This window comes from Somniosus microcephalus, unplaced genomic scaffold, assembly GCF_052327205.1.
Source record: "Somniosus microcephalus isolate GS21.2 unplaced genomic scaffold, FLI_Smic_1.0 unresolved_chr7, whole genome shotgun sequence".
Taxonomy (NCBI): Eukaryota; Metazoa; Chordata; class Chondrichthyes; order Squaliformes; family Somniosidae; genus Somniosus; species Somniosus microcephalus.
This window is the reverse complement of record NW_028225185.1, coordinates 44,743,655-44,765,782: the sequence shown is the minus strand read 5'-3', so window position 1 is coordinate 44,765,782 and position 22,128 is coordinate 44,743,655. Positions and strand designations below refer to the sequence as shown.

General features: G+C 54.4%; 1 protein-coding gene across 1 annotated transcript in view; it reads left to right on the top strand.

Annotated features, from left to right (window-relative positions):
• Nucleotides 1-4,162: 4,162 nt before the first annotated feature.
• Nucleotides 4,163-22,128, top strand: part of imp4 (IMP U3 small nucleolar ribonucleoprotein 4) — a 28,451-nt gene continuing 10,485 nt past the window's right edge. Inside the window, exons 1-4 of the mRNA XM_085979063.1 lie at nt 4,163-4,239; nt 8,979-9,088; nt 15,227-15,359; nt 16,819-16,973. Of these exons, the coding sequence (XP_085835189.1) occupies nt 9,038-9,088; nt 15,227-15,359; nt 16,819-16,973 (339 nt within the window). The 5' untranslated portion in view covers nt 4,163-4,239; nt 8,979-9,037. The remainder of the gene's footprint in view (nt 4,240-8,978; nt 9,089-15,226; nt 15,360-16,818; nt 16,974-22,128) is intronic.

Here is a 22,128-nt window from a genome sequence, read left to right as displayed (position 1 = left end):
CTCGCTGAACGAGCCAGTGACTTGTTAGAGTCCGCCCGCTCGGCCAAAGGAAGGACCTCCTCACGTCAACTCTGGTTCTAAGCTGCATTATTGATATTTATGTACTGTGGTGCTCCCTAACCTGTCAAAGGACTTACAAAAATTGAGACATGGCTAAATTGTAACTGGGGTTGGCTGGATGCTGATGCCAACTGAGTTCCTTCAGATTTCCTCACGTGCCAGTGTCCTTTGTGTCAGGCGTGCCTCAGTGGGCAGCACCCTCGCCTCTGAGTCAGAAAGTTGTGGGTTCAAGTCCCACTCCAGAGACTCGAGCACAAAAATCTAGACTGACACTTCAGTGCAGTACTGAGGGAGCGCCGCACTGTCGGGGGGGCAGTACTGAGGGAGCGCCGCCCTGTCGGAGGGCGGTACTGAGGGAGCGCCGCCCTGTCGGAGGGGCGGTACTGAGGGAGCGCCGCCCTGTCGGAGGGGCGGTACTGAGGGAGCGCCGCCCTGTCGGAGGGGCGGGGTACTGAGGGAGCGCCGCCCTGTCGGAGGGGCGGTACTGAGGGAGCGCCGCCCTGTCGGAGGGGCGGTACTGAGGGAGCGCCGCCCTGTCGGTAGGGGCGGTACTGAGGGAGCGCCGCCCTGTCGGACGGGGCCGGGTACTGAGGGAGCGCCGCCCTGTCGGAGGGGCGGTACTGAGGGAGCGCCGCCCTGTCGGAGGGGCGGTACTGAGGGAGCGCCGCCCTGTCGGAGGGGCGGTACTGAGGGAGCGCCGCCCTGTCGGAGGGGCGGTACTGAGGGAGCGCCGCCCTGTCGGAGATGCGGTCTTTCGAATGATAAACCGAGTACCTGTGTCCTGCCCTCTCAGGTGGATGTAAAAGATACCACGGCCACTATTTCGAAGAAGAACAGGGGGGAGTTCTCCCCGGTGTCCTCGGCCCAATATTTATCCCTCAACCCATATCACTTACAACAGCTGATCTGGTCATTATCGCAGCTGTTTGCTGTGTGTGAATTGGCTGCTGCGTTACCTTCATTACAACAGCGACCACACTTCATTGGCTGTGAAGCGCTTTGGGACGTCCGGTGGTCGTGAAAGCCGCTATATAAATGCAAGTCTTTCTGTGGTGCCGCTTCACGTGGTGAGCAAATGGAACAAGTCTCGTTGCCCGCGACGTGCCGAGGGTTGCAGACTGGATATCCTGGGTTCAATACCTGGCCTGTGCCTGGGTCGCAGTTCAGCTGCTGTCATCGGCCTCAATCCCCCCCTGGTAAACGAGGGCCAGAGCCCCCTCTCCTAACGATGTGCAGACACCCCACTTGCTTCGGTGGATGTTGCTGCCTGCGGTCGAGTAACCGACCGAGGCTCAGCATCATGTGGAAGATGATCATGTGGGTGCAATACTTCACCGGTTATAGGGCACAGAAACAGGCCATTCGGCCCAACCGGTCCATGCCGGCGTTTCTGCTCCACTCGAGCCTCCTCCCGTCTTTCCTCATCTAAATCTATCAGCGTAACCCTCTATTCCCTTCTCCCTCATATGCTTGTCCAGCCTCCCTTTAAATGCATCTTTTCTATTCGCCTCGACCACTCCCTGTGGTAGCGAGTTCCACATTCTCACCACTCTCTGGGTAAAGAAGTTTCTCCTGAATTCCCGATTGGATTTATTAGTGACTATCTTATGATTGATGGCCTCTAGTTATGCTCTTCCCCACAAGTGGAAACATTCTCTCTCTATCCACTCTCTCATCAATTTAAAGACCTCTATTTGGTCACCCCTCAGCCTTCTGTTTTCCAGAGAAGAGAGACCCAGCCTGTTCATCCTTTCCTGATATGTATACCCTCACATTTCTGGTATCATCCTTGTAAATCTTCTCCGCACCCTCTCCAGTGCCTCTATATCCTTTTTATAATATGGCAACCAGAACTGTGCACAGTACTCCAAGTGTGGTCTAACCAAGGTATATGGAGACCAGAACTGTGCACGGTGCTCCAAGTGTGGTCTAACCAAGGTATATGGAGACCAGAACTGTGCACAGTGCTCCAAGTGTGGTCTAACCAAGGTATATGGAGACCAGAACTGTGCACGGTGCTCCAAATGTGGTCTAACCAAGGTATATGGAGACCAGAACTGTGCACAGTGCTCCAAGTGTGGTCTAACCAAGGTATATGGAGACCAGAACTGTGCACAGTGCTCCCAGTGTGGTCTAACCAAGGTATATGGAGACCAGAACTGTGCACGGTGCTCCAAGTGTGGTCTAACCAAGGTATATGGAGACCAGAACTGTGCACAGTGCTCCCAGTGTGGTCTAACCAAGGTATATGGAGACCAGAGCTGTGCACGGTGCTCCAAGTGTGGTCTAATCAAGGTATATGGAGACCAGAACTGTGCACAGTGCTCCAAGTGTGGTCTAACCAAGGATATGGAGACCAGAACTGTGCACAGTGCTCCAAGTGTGGTCTAACCAAAGTATATGGAGACCAGAACTGTGCACAGTGCTCCAAGTGTGGTCTAACCAGGGTATATGGAGACCAGAACTGTATGCAGCACTCCAAGTGTGGTCTAACCAGGGTTCGATACAGGTTTAGCATAACTTCCCTACTTTTCAATTCTATCCCTCTAGAAATAAACCGAGTGCTTGGTTTGCTTTTTTTAATGGTCTTGCCAACTTGTGTCACTACTTTCAGTGATTTGTGTATGTGTACTTGAGGACAACCGGAGCATATGCAGCTACATATTCCCCCGCCCCCCCCCCCCCCCCCCCCCCCCCAACCCCATAGCCTTTGGGGAGAGTGGGGGAGAGCAATTGATGGAAGAATGCAGTCACTGAATGGAAAAGTTGCTCGACGGTAACAGTGACCCTCGCTTTGTGTGTAATTCCACCGCCATCGCCCAGTGTCCAGGCTGCGCGAATGCACCTGCCTGAGAGATTTGGGGTCCTGAGAGGAGTCAGACGGTGCTGTTCCCTCGTCACGGGAAGCAGTGTCACACCGGGGCGGCTGGACACAAGGCACCACCGGCGGGAGGAAGGGGGTAGCAACAGCTTTTGGCTTGAAGGTTGCTGGTTATGTGCACAAAGCTGGGTGAGAATGTAAGTTGTGAGGAGGATGCAAGGGGATATAGACAGGCTAAGTGAGTGGGCAAGAACATGGCAAATGGAATATAATGTGGAGAAATGTGAAGTTATCCACTTTGCTGGGAAAAAGTATTTTTTTAAATGGTGAGAGATTGGGAAATGTTGGTGTTCAGAGGGACCTGGGTGTCCTTGTACACGAATCACTGAAAGTTAACATGCAGGTACAGCAAGCAATTAGGAAGCAAATGGTATGTTGGGCCTTATTACAAGAGGATTGAGTATAAGAGTAAAGATGTCTTACTGCAATTATATAGGGCCCTGGTGAGACCACACCTGGAGTATTGTGGACAGTTTTGGTCTCCTTACCTAAGGAAGGATATACTTGACATAGAGGGAGTGCAGCGAAGGTTCACCAGACTGGTTCCTGGGATGGGGGGATTGCCCGATGAGGAGAGATTGAGTAGACTAGGCCTATATTCTCTGGAGTTTAGAAGAATGAGAGGTGATCTCATTGAAACAGATAAGATTCTGAGGGGGGATTGACAGGGTAGACGCCGAGAGGCTGTTTCCCCCCTGGCTGGAGAGTCTAGAACCAGGGGTCACAGTCTCAGGATAAGGGGTCGGCCATTTAGGACTGAGATGAGGAGGAATTTCTTCATTCAGAGGGCGGTGAATCTGTGGAATTCTCTACCCCAGAGGGCTGTGGAGGCTCAGTCGTTGAGTATATTCAAGGCGGAGTTCGATAGATTTTTGGATATTAAGGGAATTGAGGGATATGGGGATAGTGCAGGGAAGTGGAGTTGTGGTAGATCATCAGCCATGATCTTATTGAATGGTGGAGCAGGCTCAAGGGGCCAAATGGCCAACTCCTGCTCCTAGTTCTTATGCACCCGCCCCCCCCCCCCCCCCCCCCCAGCAGTATTCAAACATCCAACTCCCATTTCCTATTAGCCCCCCACTCCCACGACCCTCTCGCCACTTCCCTCGTATAGATGTGAGTAAGGCCACAAGAGGCCCGCTAATAATTGGCGGAAGTTACACAGTTTGTGACGGTGGTGCGAGGTTTAATTTTTTTTTTTTTACCCCTCTGCAGAAACAAGCCGATTCCCACAGAGCTGCGACGAGAGGCGCTGGAGCTGCAGAAGGTGCTGGAGTACGACGATGAAGGAGGAGAGGGTGAGAACGGCGGGTGAAAGGGGGAAGGCCGGGAAAAGCGGACCGCGTCGGAGAGAGCGGGCATCGCCGAGCTGGATTGTAGCGGGCAGGGAGGTTTGAGGGAGCTCGGTGACCTTCCACGCTCGGGGATCCTGTAATTTCAGCAAGGAGGGGAAATGTGTGTAGAGCAGGGGATTTGGAGCTCGGGGCGATCTGCTCTAATGCTTGAATTTCATGGGCTTTGGTGTTAAACAGTGGTGTCAGGGGTAGGCCGAGGGGTGAGGGGTCAGTGTTTGGGGTGGTGGGTTATGGTGGATCAGTGTCAGAGGTGGGATGAGTTTGTGTTGGGGGGGGAGGGGGTGTGATGGGTCAGTGTTGGGGGGAGGGGGGTTGATGGGTCAGTGTTGGGGGAGTGGGGTGTGATGGGTCAGTGTTGGGGGGAGGGGGGTGATGGGTCAGTGTTGGGGGGAGGGGGGTGTGATGGGTCAGTGTTGGGGGGAGGGGGGTGTGTTGGGGGGGGGGTGGGGGGTGTGATGGGTCAGTGTCGAGGGGGGGGTGTGATGGGTCAGTGTTGAGGGGAGGGGGGTGTGATGGGTCAGTGTTGGGGGGAGGGGGGTGTGATGGGTCAGTGTTGGGGGGAGGGGGGTGTGATGGTCAGTGTTGGGGGGAGGGGGGTGTGTTGGGGGGGGGGTGGGGGGTGTGATGGGTCAGTGTTGAGGGGAGGGGGGTGTGATGAGTCAGTGTTGGGGGGGAGGGGGGTGTGATGGGTCAGTGTTGGGGGGAGGGGGGTGTGATGGGTCAGTGTTGGGGGGAGGGGGGTGTGTTGGGGGGGGGGTGGGGGGTGTGATGGGTCAGTGTCGAGGGGGGGGGTGTGATGGGTCGGGGGGAGGGGGGTGTGATGGGTCAGTGTCGGGGGGGGGCTGTGATGGGTCGGGGGGAGGGGGGTGTGATGGGTCAGTGTCGGGGGGGTGTGATGGGTCAGTGTTGGGGGGAGGGGGGTGTGATGGGTCAGTGTCGGGGGGGGGCTGTGATGGGTCGGGGGGAGGGGGGTGTGATGGGTCAGTGTCGGGGGGGTGTGATGGGTCAGTGTTGGGGGGGAGGGGGGTGTGAGGGGTCAGTGTCGGGGGTGTGTGTGACGGGTCAGTGTCGGGGGGGGTGTGATGGGTCGGGGGGAGGGGGTGTGATGGGTCAGTGTCGGGGGTGTGTGTGATGGGTCAGTGTCGAGGGGGGGGGGTGTGATGGGTCAGTGTCGGGGGGGGTGTGATGGGTCAGTGTTGGGGGGAGGGTGTGAGGGGTCAGTGTTGGGGGGAGGGGGGTGTGATGGGTCAGTGTCGGGGGGGGTGTGATGGGTCAGTGTTGGGGGGAGGGTGTGTGAGGGGTCAGTGTTGGGGGGAGGGGGGTGTGAGGGGTCAGTGTCGGGGGGCGGGGGGTGTGATGGGTCAGTGTTGGGGGAGTGGGGTGTGAGGGGTCAGTGTTGGGGGGAGGGGGGTGTGAGGGGTCAGTGTCGGGGGGCGGGGGGGTGTGAGGGGTCAGTGTCGGGGGGAGGGGGGTGTGACGGGTCAGTGTCGGGGGGAGGGGGGTGTGAGGGGTCAGTGTTGGGGGGAGGGGGGGTGTGAGGGGTCAGTGTCGGGGGGAGGGGGGGTGTGATGGGTCAGTGTTGGGGGAGTGGGGTGTGATGGGTCAGTGTTGGGGGGAGGGGGGTGTGAGGGGTCAGTGTTGGGGGGAGGGGGGTGTGAGGGGTCAGTGTTGGGGGGAGGGGGGTGTGAGGGGTCAGTGTCGGGGGGCGGGGGGTGTGATGGGTCAGTGTTGGGGGGAGGGTGTGAGGGGTCAGTGTCGGGGGGTGTGAGGGGTCAGTGTCGGGGGGAGGGGGGTGTGATGGGTCAGTGTTGGGGGGAGGGGGGGGGTGTGATGGGTCAGTGTTGGGGGGGAGGGGGGTGTGATGGGTCAGTGTTGGGGGGAGGGGGGGTGTGATGGGTCAGTGTTGGGGGAGTGGGGTGTGATGGGTCAGTGTCGGGGGAGGGGAGTGTGAGGGGTCAGTGTGGGGGGAGGGGGGGTGTGACGGGTCAGTGTCGGGGGGAGGGGGGTGTGAGGGGTCAGTGTCGGGGGGAGGGGGTGTGAGGTGTCGGGGGGAGGGGGGTGTGAGGGGTCAGTGTCGGGGGGAGGGGGGTGTGATGGGTCAGTGTTGGGGGAGGGGGGTGTGAGGTGTCGGGGGGGGTGAGGGGTCGGTGTCGGGGGGGGTGAGGGGTCGGTGTCGGGGGGGTGAGGGGTCGGTGTCGGGGGGGTGAGGGGTCGGTGTCGGGGGGTGAGGGGGTCAGTGTTTGGGGGGTGAGGGGTCAGCGTCGGGGGGAGGGGGGTGTGATGGGTCAGTGTTGGGGGAGGGGGATGTGATGGGTCAGTGTTGGGGGGAGGGGGGGTGTGATGGGTCACTTGGGGGGAGGAGGTTATGGTGCGAGGGGGTCAGTATTTGGGGGTGGAGTACAATGCGATGGTTCAGTGTTTGGGGTGGTGGGTGTGAGGGGTCAGTGTCGGGGGGAGGGGGGTGTGATGGGTCAGTGTTGGGGGGAGGGGGGTGTGATGGGTCAGTGTTGGGGGGAGGGGGGTGTGATGGGTCAGTGTCGGGGGGAGGGGGGTGTGATGGGTCAGTGTCGGGGAGGGGGTGTGATGGGTCGGTGTCGGGGGGAGGGGGTGTGATGGGTCAGTGTCGGGGGGAGGGGGGTGTGATGGGTCAGTGTTGGGGGGAGGGGGGGTGTGATGGGTCACTTGGGGGGAGGAGGTTATGGTGCGAGGGGGTCAGTATTTGGGGGTGGAGTACAATGCGATGGTTCAGTGTTTGGGGTGGTGGGTGTGAGGGGTCAGTGTCGGGGGGAGGGGGGTGTGATGGGTCAGTGTTGGGGGGAGGGGGGTGTGATGGGTCAGTGTCGGGGGGAGGCGGTGTGTGATGGGTCAGTGTCGGGGAGGGGGTGTGATGGGTCGGTGTCGGGGAGGGGGTGTGATGGGTCGGTGTCGGGGGGAGGGGGGTGTGATGGGTCAGTGTCGGGGGATGGGGGTGTGATGGGGCAGTGTCGGGGGGAGGGGGGTGTGATGGGGCAGTGTCGGGGGGAGGGGGGTGTGATGGGGCAGTGTCGGGGGGAGGGGGGTGTGATGGGGCGGTGTCGGGGGGAGGGGCGTGTGATGGGTCAGTGTCGGGGGAGGGGGGTGTGATGGGTCAGTGTCGGGGGGAGGGGGGTGTGATGGGTCAGTGTCGGGGGGAGGGGGGTGTGATGGGTCAGTGTCGGGGAGGGGGGTGTGATGGGTCACTGTCGGGGGGAGGGGGGTGTGATGGGTCACTGTCGGGGGGAGGGGGGTGTGATGGGTCAGTGTCGGGGGGAGGGGGGTGTGATGGGTCAGTGTCGGGGGGAGGGGGGGTGTGATGGGTCAGTGTCGGGGGGAGGGGGGGTGTGATGGGTCAGTGTCGGGGGGAGGGGGGTGTGAGGGGTCGGTGTCGGGGTGGGGTGAGGGGTCGGTGTCTGGGTGGGTGGGTGAGGTGTCTGGGGGGGGTGAGGGGTCGGTGTCGGGGGAGGGGTTGGGGGGGAGGGAGAGGTGTCGGGGGGGTGAGGGGTCAGTGTCGGGGGAGGGGGGTGTGATGGGTCAGTGTTGAGGGGAGGGGGGTGTGATGGGTCACTGTTGGGGGGAGGAGGTTATGGTGTGAGGGGGTCAGTATTTGGGGGTGGAGTACAATGCGATGGTTCAGTGTTTGGGGTAGTGGGTTATGGTGGATCAGTGTCAGGTGTGGTGGGATGAGTTTGTGTTGGGGGAGGGGGGTGTGATGGGTCACTGGGGGGGGGGAGGTTACAGTGCGAGGGGTCAGTGTTTGGGGGGAAGGTTACAGTGCGAGGGGTCACTTGGGGGGGGGGAGGTTACAGTGTGAGGGGTCAGTGTTGGGGAGGGGAGGCTACGGTGCGAGGGGTCAGTGTTTGGGGGTGGGTTACAATGCGATGGTTCAGTGTTTGGGGTGGTGGGTTAGGGTGGATCAGTGTCAGGTGAGGTGGGATGAGTTTGTGTTGGGGGGAGGGGGGTGTGATGGGTCACTGTTGGGGGGGAGGTTACCGTGCGAGGGGTCAGTGTTTGGGGGTGGAGTACAATGCGATGGTTCAGTGTCGGTGGGGGGGGTGAGGGGTCAGTGTCGGGGGGGTGAGGGGTCAGTGTTGGGGGGGTGAGGGGTTGGTGTCCGGGTGGGTGAGGGGTCGGTGTCGGGGGGGGGGGGGGTGAGGGGTCGGTGTCGGGGGGGGTGAGGGGTCGGTGTCGGGGGGGGGGGGTGAGGGGTCGGTGTCGGGGGGGCTGAGGGGTCGGTGTCGGGGGGGGGTGAGGGGTCGGTGTCGGGGGGGTGAGGTGTCGGGGGGGTGAGGGGTCGGTGTCGGGGGGGGTTGAGGGGTCGGGGGGGTGAGGTGTGGGGGGGGTGAGGTGTCGGGGGGGTGAGGGGTCGGTGTCGGGGGGGGTGAGGGGTCGGGGGGCGTGAGGGGTAGGTGTCGGGGGGGGGGGCGCGTGAGGGGTCGGTGTCGGGGGGGTGGGTGAGGGGTTGGTGTCGGGGGTTGCGAGGGGCCGGGGTCGGGGGGGGTGCGAGGGGCCGGGGGGGTGCGAGGGTCGGTGTCGGGGGGAGGGGCGTGTGACGGGTCACTGTTGGGGGGGAGGTTACAATGCGATGGTTCAGTGTTGGGGGAGTGGGTTAAGTTGTGATGGCTCAGACGATGCTCTCATTCACTAACCTGTGTGTGTCTCCGCAGGTGTGAGCAGCCAGATAGACAGTGAGTACAAGTGGGCTGGGGTGGAAGATCCAAAAATCATGATCACGACCTCAAGGGATCCCAGCTCTAAGCTCAAGCAGTTCGCCAAGGTGAGAGTTGCAGTTCGAGGGGAGGGTTAATGGGTGTCATAAGAACGTAAGAAATAGGAGCAGGAGTCGGCCATTCGGCCCCTTCGAACCTGCTCCACCATTCAATAAGATCATGGCTGATCTGATCTTGGCTGATGCAGTGGGGAAAGAGTTAAACTGACATCGCTGGCAGTTTCACTGAATGGTGTAATAAAGACAATAATCTAATCGGCCTTTGCAGTAGTAAGCTTTTTCTCAGTTGCTGAACTGGCAGTTGAGATAACCTAACCAGACGTGGAACCATAAGAGGCCGAGAGGATGTGAGCTCTGTTCTGGCAGGGAAGTAAAACAATGAGTTGGAAGTGAAGAGGCCTAGAGAGGCAGGAAAGGAGGACAATGAGTCAGAAGTACAATGTTGATGAGACCCCATCCGGCATAAACAAAGGTCATAGGTGCAACAACAGCTTGGGGGATAACGGACATATACTTTCCCGATAATAAAGGCGGTACTTTAATGTAACGCGGCATAGGCAACCAATCAGTGAAGATGCATGCGGGCCAAGGTCCAATCAGTGGCAGGAATGAATTTTGCCGTGTATTTTGTAATGTATAAAAATGTAACGTTTGCTGTACCAATTTGGAAAAGTCTGGCTAAGACAGAGCAGACTGTTTTCCCCACCGGTGCAACTTGACTCGATCTAAAACCTTGTGTCGAGGGTTGGTTTAAAATACTCCACAACAGCTGATCTGATTTTTGCCGTAACCCTTGACTCCCCTGTAGTTCAAATGTCTGTCCATCTCAGCCTTGACTATATTCAATGGCCCAGAAATTGGTGTCGGGGGGCTTCCCGCGGGTGCAAGCCCCCCCGACCTACACTCACCTAGCGCGCCGACAGTTGAAGCCTGGCCCTGCGTGGATTTCCTGTCAGTGGCCCGGTTCAGCTCCCGGCGCGCTGCGCTTGCGTGATCCAGCGGCGTAGTTAGTTCGATGAGCCGGCTGGGATCACGTGAGCACTGGGCAACCAATCGGAGGTTGCAAAAGTTCATTCATGAGTTTGATAGTAAGAACTGTCAAACTCATGAAAACTCCGGGCGCCCAAAACAGTACTTAAACTTCAAATAAAAGTTAAAATAACATCCCACTAATTAAATGAACTATTAATAACTGTAAAAAAACTATTTTAAACAATTATTCAAATTTCTGGAGAAACATTTTTTTTGCGAATTCGGGTCTAAAAATACACTTGCCTTACTGTAAAGTCTTTAAAAATAATAAACCTGTGGAAAAAAAATTTCTAACTTTAATTATTAGACCACTTACCTTTGAAAACTAAGTCCTTACGTCTGCTTTTTTCATTCGTAAAAAGTTGAGGCCTCCACGCACGGGCAAACCTTTTATATAAAAAAAAAGGAATTTCAGCGCGCACACGCAGACTCCTGCGCGCACGCGTTCGACCTCTGAACCCCTTGGTTCAGAGGAAAGGAAATGCCGGTTTTCCGTGCATGCGCTGCGCATGTCTGAAAACCGGCACTTCCATCGGGCCCATGCGTGAGTACCCCGTCCGTACTCACGCGTTGGGACCCGAATTACTGGGCCAATGACCCACCCTCCTCAGCTCTCGGGTAGAGAATTCCAAAGATTCACGACCCTCTGAGAGAAGAAATTCCTCCTCATCTCTATCTTAAATGGGTGCCCCCTTATTCTGAAATTATGCCCCCTAGTTCTACATTCCCCCACGAGTGGAAACATCTCTGCATCTACCCTGTCAAACCCCCTCAGAATCTTACATGTTTCAATAAGATCCCCTCATTCTTCTAAATTCCAACGAGTGTAGGCCCAACCTGCTCAACCTTTCCTTCCAGGAATCAACCTCGTGAACCTTCTCTGAACTGCTTCCAATGCAAGTATATCCTTCCTTAAATAAGGAGACCAAAACTGTACGCAGTACTCCAGGTGTGGTCTCACCAACGCCCTGTACAGTTGTAGCAAGACTTCCCTACTTTTATACTCCATTCCCCTTTGCAATAAAGGCCAACATTCCATTTGCCTTCCTAATTATTTGCTGTACCCGCACGCTAACTTTTTGTGTTTCATGTACGAGGACCCCCAGGTCCCTCTGTACCGCCGCATTCTGTAGTCTCTCTCCATTTAAATAATAGTTTGCTTTTCTAGTCTTCCACCCAAAGTGGATAACCTCACATTTTCCCACATTCTAGTCCATCTGCCAAATGTTTGCCCACTCACTTAACCAATCGATATCCCTTTGCAGACTCATTGTGTCCTCACAACTTGCTTTCCCACCTATCCTTGTATCATCAGCAAATTTGGCAACAGTACACTCGGTCCCTTCATCCAAGTCATTAATATAGATTGTAAATAGTTGAGGCCCCAGCACTGATCCCTGTGGCACCCCACTAGTTACAGTTTGCCAACCTGAAAATGACCCATTTATCCCGACTCTCTGTTTTCTGTTAGTTAGCCAATCCTCTATCCATGCCAAGATATTACCCCCAACCCCGTGAGCTCTTATCTTGTGCAGTAACCTTTTATGTGGCACCTTATTGAATGCCTTCTGGAAATCCAAATACACCACATCTACTGGTTCCCCTTTATCCACCCTGCTCGTTACATCCTCAAAGAACTCTAATAAATTTGTCAAACACGATTTCCCTATCATACAATCAAACAGAGTCAAGATGGTTTTACTGTATTATGATTTTTCTAACTGTCCTGCTACTACTTCCTTAATAATGGATTCCTGCATTTTCCCAATGACGGATGTTGGGCTAACTGGCCTATGTTTTCCTGCCTCCTGTCGTCCCTCCTTTCTTGAATAGGGGCATTACATTTGCGGTTTTCCAATCCGCTGGGACCTCTCCAGAGTCAAGGGAATTTTGGAAGATTACAACCAGTGCATCCACTATCTCTGCAGCCACTTGTTTTAAGACCCTAGGATGCAGTCCATCGGGTCCAGGGAACTTGTCAGCCTTTAGTCCCATTATTTTGCCTCGTACTTTTTCTCTACTGACAGTGGTTGTTTAAAGTTCCTCCCTTTTGCCCCTTGATTTGCCACTATTATTGGGATGCTTTTTGTGTCTTCTACCGTGAAGACAGATACAAAATATTTGGTCAGAGTCTCTGCCATTTCCTTGTTCCCCATTATTAATTCCCCATTCTCATCTTAAGGGACCAACATTTACTTTAGCTACTCTCTTCCTTTTTATATACTTGTAGAAGCTCTTACTGTCTGTTTTTATATTTCTTGCTAGTTTACTCTCAATCTATTTTCTCCCTCTATTTTTTTTAGTCATCCTTTGCAGGTTTCTAAAAATTACCCAATCTTCTGGCCTACCACTAATCTCTGCAACATCGTATACCTTTTCTTTCAATTTGATTACCTCCTTAACTTCAATAGTTAGCCACAGGTGGTTCATCCTTCTCGTAGAGTCTTTCTTTCTCACTGGAATATATCTTTGTTGAGAGTCATGGAGCATCTCCTTAAATGTCTGCCACTGCTTATCTCCCGTCTTACCTTTTAATCTATTTTCCCTCCTCCTGAGGTCCCCACCATCACAGAAGCCAGTCTTCAGCCAATTCGATTCACTTCACGTGATATCAAGAAACGGCTGAGCGCACTGGATACGGCAAAGGCTATGGGCCCTGACAACATCCCGGCTATCGTGCTGAAGACTTGTGCTCCAGAACTAGCCGTGCCTCTAGCCAAGCTGTTCCAGTCCAGCTACAACACTGGCATCTATCCCACAATGTGGAAAACTGCCCAGGTATGTCCTGTCCACAAAAAGCAGGACAAATCCAACCCGGCCAATTACCACCCCATCAGTCTACTCTCAATCATCAGCAAAGTGATGTAAGGTGTCATCGGCAGTGCTGTCAAGCGGCACTTACTCACCAATAACCTGCTCACTGATGCCCAGTTTGGGTTCCGCCAGGACCACTCTGCTCCCGACCCCATTACAGCCTTGGTCCAAACATGGACAAAGCTGAATTCCAGAGGTGAGGTGAAAGTGACTGCTCTTGACATCAAGGCCTTTGACCAAGTGTGGCATCAAGGAGCCCTGAAGTCAATGTGAATCGGGGGGGAAAACTCTCCACTGGCTGGAGTCATACCTAACACAAAGGAAGTTGGTTGTGGTGGTTGGAGGTCAATCATCACAGCCCCAGGGCATCGCTGCAGGAGTTCCTCAGGGCAGTGTCCTAGGCCCAACCATCTTCAGCTGCTTCATCAATGACCTTCCCTCCAACATAAGGTCAGAAATGGGGATGTTTGCTGATGACTGCAGAGTGTTCAGCGCCGTTCACAACTCCTCAGATAATGAAGCAGTCCATGCCCACATGCAACAAGACCTGGATGACATTCAGGTTTGGGCTGATAAATGCCAGGTAACATTCGCGCCACAGGAGTGCTGGGCAATTGATTATCTCCAACAAGCGAGAGTCTAACCACCGCCCCTTGTCATTCAACAGCATTACCGTCGCTGAATCCCCCACCATCAACATCCTGGGGGGTCACCATTGACCAGAAACTTAACTGGACCAGCCACATAAATACTGTGGCAACAAGAGCAGGTCAGAGGCTGGGTATTCTGCGGCGAGTGTCTCACCTCTTGACTCCCCAAAGCCTTTCCACCATCTACAAGACACAAGTCAGGAGTGTGATGGAATACTCTCCACTTGCCTGGATGAGTGCAGCTCCAACAACACTCGAGAAGCTCGACACCATCCAGGACAAAGCAGCCCGCTTGATTGGCACCCCATCCACCACCTTAAACACTTACTCTCTCCACCACCGGCGCACCGTGGCTGCTGGGTGTACCATCTACAAGATGCACTGCAACAACTCACCAAGGCTTCTTCGGCAGCACCTCCCAAACCCGCGACCTCTTCCACCTAGAAGGACATGGGCAGCAGGCGTATGGGAACACCACCACCTCCAAGTTCCCCTCCCAGTCACACACCATCCTGACTTAGAAGTATATCGCCGATCCTTCATCATCGCTGGGTCAAATTCCTGGAACTCCCTACCTAACAGCACTGTGGGAGTACCTTCACCACACGGACTGCAGCAGTTCAAGAAGGCAGCTCACCACCACCTTCTCAAGGGCATTTAGGGATAGGCAATAAATGCTGGCCTTGCCAGAGATGCCCACACCCCATAAACACACTTTTAAAATGTCCACTTTAGCCAACTCTGTCGTCTTACCGTTGTAATTGCCTTTATTTTAGTTTAAGACACTAGTTTCAGACTCAGAATTTCACATTCAGTTTGAGGGTGAGAAACTTATCATGTTATGATCACTCTTCCCTAGAGGATCCTTTACTATGAGATCATTAATTAATCCTGTCTCATTACACATTACCAGATCTAAAATAACCTGTTCCCTGGTTGATTCCACCCTATAAGCTCATCCTCAAGGCTATCTTTGCCAATTTGATTTGTCCAATCTATATGAAGATTAAAATCGCCCATGATTATTGCAGTACCTTTCTTACAAGCCTCCATTATTTCTTGATTTATACTCTCTCCTACAATGTAGCTACTGTTATGGGGCCTATAGACTACTCCCACCAGTGACTTCTTTCCCTTAGTATTTCTTCTCTCCACCCAAACTGATTCTACGTCTTGATCTTCCGAGCCAAGATCATTTCCCACCGCTGCAGTGATCTCATCCTTTATTAACAGAGCTACCCCGCCTCCTTTTCCTTTCTGCCTATCCTTCCGAAATGTCTCATACCCCTGAATGTTCAGTTCCCAGCTTTGGTCACCTTGCAACCACGTCTCTGTAATGGCTATCAGATCATCACTCATCGGGAACTTTTGGGTGAGGGGGAAGGGACGAGGCCTCAGCAGCTGGTTTAAAGTGAGTTGAAGTTCAATATTTCTGCAGTACTGTAACAATCGCCAAATAATTACTAACTCTCTTTTCCCCCCCCCCCCCCCCCCCCCCAATGGCTTGGCAGTAGATGCGGCAGTGATTTAATGCCGTGGCAGAGAGCAAGGCCTGGGGATTGATGCTCGATTCCGCGTGTGTTGGGTAGTGGCATAATCTCTGAGGCGTGATGCTCAGCTTGTTTTCGCTCTGGGTTGGCTGGCTCCTGGTGGGTCTGAATCCCCGGATTTTCCCCTTTTCTTGTTTCAGGAGCTTAAGTTGATCTTCCCAAACGGCCAGCGCATGAACCGGGGCAAGCACGAGATCGGCGCGCTCGTACAGGCGTGCAAGGCAAACGAAGTGACCGACCTCCTCATTGTGCACGAGCACCGGGGCGTGCCAGGTCAGATATCCGTTAACGTGTGCGACCAAAAGTGGTGTAGTGTGGGGGGGGGGGGGGTAGATGGGTTCCACTGGGGGAGGGTGCTGGGATAGAATGGGGTCTACTGGGGGAGTGTGCTGGGATAGAATGGGGTCTACTGGGGGAGTGTGCTGGGATCGAATGGGGTGTGCTGGGATAGATGGGGTCCACTGGGGAGTGTGCTGGGATAGATGGGGTCCACTGGGGGACGATGTTGAGCTGGGGGAAATGGGCCGATTTTCTCTCCCTGGCTCTGCCCCGTGCAAACCCTGACCAGTTCTCGCCCTGCTCTACGTTGTTCCACTCGCTGATCTTCACCTTTTCTTCCCCCACCCCACCCACTCTCGCCTTCCTGCACCATCTCCCATCGTTCCAGGCCAATCATCTCACCATCCTCCTCCTTGTCAACCAATCCCCGTGTGGCTCTGTGCCCCCGACCTCTGCAACCCGCTCCAGCCCTCCTTCCCAGCCGGCACCCTCTGCTTCTCCAACCGTGCTCCTGTGCGTTCTCTTTCCTCCCCCTCCCTGCCCCACCATCGGAGCCTTCCACCAGAACAACCCCCAAGCTCCAATCCCGCTCCGCCTCCAGAAGCCCCCTCAAAGCTTGGTTCTTGGGCTCCACGTTCAGCCCCCTCAACTGCTTTCCAGTTCATAGTTTGTGGCCAATCCGCCATCCAATCCCTTGGGATGTTTTGCTGTGTTGAAGCTGCAGATTTTTTTTTAAAAATCGTTCCTGGGATGTGGGCATCTCTGGCAAGGACATCCCTAATCGCCCCTTGAGAAGGTGGTGGTGAGCCGCCTTCTTGAACCGCTGCAGTCCGTGTGGTGAAGGTGCTCCCACAGCGCTGTTAGGGAGGGAGTTCCAGGATTTTGACCCAGCGACGATGAGGGAACGGCTGATATATTTCCAAGTCAGGATGGTGTGTGACACGGAGAAGAACTTGGAGGTGGCGGTGTTCCCAGACGCCTGCTGCCCTTGTCCTTCTAGGTGGAAGAGGTCGCGGGTTTGGGAGGTGCTGCCGAAGAAGCCTTGGCGAGTTGCTGCAGTGCATCTTGTAGATGGTCCACACTGCAGCCACGGTGCGCCGGTGGTGGAGGGAGTGAATGTTTAAGGTGGTGGACGGGGTGCCGATCAAGCGGGCTGCTTTGTCCTGGATGGTGTCGAGCTTCTTGAGTGTTGTCGGAGCTGCAACTCATCCAGGCAAGTGGAGAGTATTCCATCACACTCCTGACTTGTGCCTTGTAGATGGTGGAAAGGCTTCTGAGTGCCGGTTATATGGTGCTGTGTGTGGCGAGAGTGTGTGATTGGAAGCCTGTGGTGATATTCCTGTGGGTCTGAAGGGTGCCTGGGAATCTCGTACGTTCTGGATGCTGCCTTCTTAAGTCTCTGTTAACCCGTTTTTTTCTCTCTCTCTCCCCCCGCCCTCCTTGCTTCTTCCAGACGCGCTTATTGTATGCCACCTGCCCTTTGGTCCAACTGCGTACTTCACCCTCTCCAACGTGGTGATGCGACACGACATCCCGGACATTGGCACCATGTCGGAGGCGTACCCGCACCTCATCTTCCACAACCTCACCTCGCGGCTCGGCCAGAGGGTAAGTCCGCTGTGCAAAGGGGGCCTGGGCCACCTTGCTGAGGCTCTGCTTGCCACCCCCCCCTTCGCGGTCTCTGCTCTCTCCTACAGTCCGCACACATTTAAAAAGCCAATCGCTTCATTTACCGCATCTTCTCAGTGTTAGCTTGGTCCAGTCGGAGTCGGTCTCGCTCTCCTCTCTCGCGTCAGAAGGTCGTGGGTTCGAGCCCCACTCCAGGGCTTGAGCCCCGTAATCCAGGCCGACACTCGCGGGGACAGTCTCTCGCCCACGTGCCATCTTTTGGATCAGACGGTAAACCGAGGCCCGCTAGTCTGTTCAGTTGGAGGCACAATTGGGAAAAGAGCAGGGGGAGTTTTCCCGGTGTCCCACGCCAACATGACTATCTCCAACAAGCGAGAGTCGAGTCTAACCACCTCCCCTTGACATTCAACGGCATTACCATCGCCGAATCCCCCACCATCAACATCCTGGGGGTCACCATTGACCAGAAACTTAACTGGACCAGCCACATAAATACTGTGGCAACAAGAGCAGGTCAGAGGCTGGGTATTCTGCGGCAAGTGTCTCACCTCCTGACTCCCCAAAGCCTTTCCACCATCTACAAGGCACAAGTCAGGAGTGTGATGGAATACTCTCCACTTGCCTGGATGAGTGCAGCTCCAACAACACTCAAGAAGCTCGACACCATCCAGGACAAAGCAGCCCGCTTGATCGGCACCCCATCCACCACCTTAAACATTCCCTCCCTCCACCACCGGCGCACCGTGGCTGCAGTGTGGACCATCTACAAGATGCACTGCAGCAACTCGCCAAGGCTTCTTCGGCAGCACCTCCCAAACCCGTGACCTCCTCCACCTAGAAGGACAAGGGCAGCAGGCGCACGGGAACACCACCACCTCCAAGTCCCCCTCCGAGTCACACACCATCCTGACTTGGAAATATATCGGCCGTTCCTTCATCGTAAAGGGGAAAGTTTTGGCGTGGATAGGGAACTGGCTGTCAGATAGAAAACAGAGAGTTGGAATAAACGGCTCATTTTCTGAATGGCAGGCAGTAACAAGTGGGGTACCACAGGGATCTGTCCTGGGCCCCCAGCTGTTCACAATTTACATTAATGACCTGGATCAGGGAGTCGGATGCAGCATTTCCAAATTTGCAGACGACACTAAACTAGGAGGGGGGGTGGGCTCAGAGGAAGAGACCAGGAAGCTCCAGAGCGATTTGGACAGACTGGGCGATTGGGCGGATAAATGGCAGATGCACTATAATGTGGACAAGTGCGAAGTTATCCACCTTGGGTGCAGGAACGGGAGGGCAAATTATTATTTAAATGGCAATAGATTGGGAGAGGGGGAAGTACAGAGAGACCTGGGTGTTCTTGTACACCAGTCACTGAAGGCGAGCATGCAGGTGCAACAGGCGGTCAAGAAGGCAAACGGTATGCTGGCCTTCATAGCAAAAGGGTTAGAATACAGGAACAGGGATACCTTGCTGCAGCTGTACAGGGCACTGGTGAGACCACACCTCGAGTACTGTGTACAGTTTTGGTCGCCTCATCTGAGGAAGGATGTTCTTGCCATGGAGGGGGTGCAGCGGCGATTCACCAGGCTGATACCAGGAATGGCGGGAATGACCTATGAGGAGAGACTATGTAGTTTAGGGATGTACACACTGGAGTTTAGAAGATTGAGAGGGGACCTCATAGAAGTGTATAAAATTCTGACAGGTCTAGACAGACTGGATGCAGAAGGAATGTTTCCCTTGGCGGGTGAGAACAGAACTAGAGGACATAATTTAAGGATAAGGGCTAAACCATTTAGGACAGAGATGAGGGGGAATTTCTTCACTCAGAGAGTGGTGAACCTGTGGAACTCATTGCCACAGAGGGCAGTGTACGCCAGCTCATTAAATATATTTAAGAGGGAATTAGATATATTTCTACGGGCAAAAGGGGTTAAGGGTTACGGAGAGAAGGCGGGGACGGGATACTGAATTAAAGGATCAGCCATGATCTCATCGAATGGCGGAGCAGGCACGAAGGGCCGAATGGCCTACTCCTGCTCCTATCTTCTATGTATCTATCGTCGCTGGGTCAAAATCCTGGAACTCCCTCCCTAACAGCACTGTGGGAGCACCTTCACCACACGGGACTGCAGCGGTTCAAGAAGGTGGCTCACCACCACCTTCTCAAGGGGCGATTAGGGATGGGCAATAAATGCCGGTCTTGCCAGCGACGCCCACATCCCACGAACAAATAAAAAAAAAAAAAAACATTTCTCCCTCGACCTGTATTTTTGGTGGTGCTGGTTATCGGGTCATTTAAGAACATAAGAAATAGGAGCAGGAGTAGGCCAATCGGCCCTTCGAGCCTGCTCCGCCATTCAATAAGATCATGGCTGATCTGATCCTAACCGCCAATCCACTATCACCGCCATTTATCGCCTTGCGGTTGGTGGGATCTTGCTGTGTTCAAACTGGCTGCCACATTTGCCTGCATAACAGTGATAGCACTTCAAAAGTAATTCACTGCATGTGACGCGCTTTGAGACATGTTGAATCGGGAATGGCACGTTAAGAAAGACAAGTTTCTTCCCTTCTTTATCTGTTACCCTACTCTGGGAGGTGATCGGGGATCCTGCAGACACGTCTTCCCATTTTTATTGCCGCTTTCCAGATTAGCCGTTTAAATTGTGAGTTAGACACCTCTGGACCAGACCAATTTGATGGGATGGAAATCTCTGCTGGCTGTACAAGGTCCTAAAAACAGAAATAGGAGCAGGTGTAGGACATTCGGCCCCTCGAGCCTGCTCTGTCATTCAATAAGATCCTAGCTGATCTTCTACCTCAACACCGCCTTCCTGCCCGATCCCCATATCCCTTGATTCCCGTAGTGTCCCAAAATCTCTCGATCTCAGTCTTGAATATACTCAACGACTGAGCCTCCACAGCCCTCTGGGGCAGAGAATTCCAAAGATTCACCGCCCTCTGAGTGAAGAAATTTCTCCTCATCTCAGTCCAAAATGGCCGACCCCTTATCCTGAGACTGTGACCCCTGGTTCTAGACTCTCCAGCCAGGGGGAAACACCCTTTCGGCATCTAGAGGGAGCTTTACTCTGTATCTAACCAGTGCTGTACCTGCCCTGGGAGTGTTTGATGGGGACAGTGTAGAGGGAGCTTTACTCTGTATCTAACCAGTGCTGTACCTGCCCTGGGAGTGTTTGATGGGGACAGTGTAGAGGGAGCTTTACTCTGTATCTAACCCGTGCTGTACCTGCCCTGGGAGTGTTTGATGGGGACAGTGTAGAGGGAGCTTTACTCTGTATCTAACCCGTGCTGTACCTGCCCTGGGAGTGTTTGATGGGACAGTGTAGAGGGAGCTTTACCCTGTATCTAACCCGTGCTGTACCTGTCCTGGGAGTGTTTGATGGGACAGTGCAGAGGGAGCTTTACTCTGTATCTAACCTGTGCTGTACCTGCCCTGGGAGTGTTTGATGGGACAGTGTAGAGGGAGCTTTACTCTGTATCTAACCCGTGCTGTACCTGCCCTGGGAGTGTTTGATGGGGACAGTGTAGAGGGAGCTTTACTCTGTATCTAACCCGTGCTGTACCTGCCCTGGGAGTGTTTGATGGGACAGTGTAGAGGGAGCTTTACCCTGTATCTAACCCGTGCTGTACCTGTCCTGGGAGTGTTTGATGGGGACAGTGTAGAGGGAGATTTACTCTGTATCTAACCTGTGCTGTACCTGCCCTGGGAGTGTTTGATGGGACAGTGTAGAGGGAGCTTTACTCTGTATCTAACCCGTTGTGTACCTGCCCTGGGAGTGTTTGATGGGGACAGTGTAGAGGGAGCTTTACTCTGTATCTAACCCGTGCTGTACCTGCCCTGGGAGTGTTTGATGGGGACAGTGTAGAGGGAGCTTTACCCTGTATCTAACCCGTTGTGTACCTGCCCTGGGAGTGTTTGATGGGGACAGTGTAGAGGGAGCTTTACTCTGTATCTAACCCATGCTGTACCTGCCCTGGGAGTGTTTGATGGGACAGTGTATGTATCTAACCCGTGCTGTACCTGCCCTGGGAGTGTTTGATGGGGACAGTGTAGAGGGAGCTTTACTCTGTATCTAACCCGTGCTGTACCTGCCCTGGGAGTGTTTGATGGGACAGTGTAGAGGGAGCTTTACCCTGTATCTAACCCGTGCTGTACCTGTCCTGGGAGTGTTTGATGGGACAGTGTAGAGGGAGCTTTACTCTGTATCTAACCTGTGCTGTACCTGCCCTGGGAGTGTTTGATGGGGACAGTGTAGAGGGAGCTTTACTCTGTATCTAACCCGTGCTGTACCTGCCCTGGGAGTGTTTGATGGGACAGTGTAGAGGGAGCTTTACTCTGTATGTAACCCGTTGTGTACCTGCCCTGGGAGTGTTTGATGGGGACAGTGTAGAGGGAGCTTTACTCTGTATCTAACCTGTGCTGTACCTGCCCTGGGAGTGTTTGATGGGACAGTGTAGAGGGAGCTTTACTCTGTATCTAACCCGTTGTGTACCTGCCCTGGGAGTGTTTGATGGGGACAGTGTAGAGGGAGCTTTACTCTGTATCTAACCTGTGCTGTACCTGCCCTGGGAGTGTTTGATGGGACAGTGTAGAGGGAGCTTTACTCTGTATCTAACCCGTGCTGTACCTGCCCTGGGAGTGTTTGATGGGGACAGTGTAGAGGGAGCTTTACTCTGTATCTAACCCGTGCTGTACCTGCCCTGGGAGTGTTTGATGGGACAGTGTAGAGGGAGCTTTACCCTGTATCTAACCCGTGCTGTACCTGTCCTGGGAGTGTTTGATGGGACAGTGTAGAGGGAGCTTTACTCTGTATCTAACCCGTGCTGTACCTGCCCTGGGAGTGTTTGATGGGGACAGTGTAGAGGGAGCTTTACTCTGTATCTAACCCGTGCTGTACCTGCCCTGGGAGTGTTTGATGGGGACAGTGTAGAGGGAGCTTTACTCTGTATCTAACCCGTGCTGTACCTGCCCTGGGAGTGTTTGATGGGACAGTGTAGAGGGAGCTTTACTCTGTATCTAACCTGTGCTGTACCTGCCCTGGGAGTGTTTGATGGGACAGTGTAGAGGGAGCTTTACTCTGTATCTAACCTGTGCTGTACCTGCCCTGGG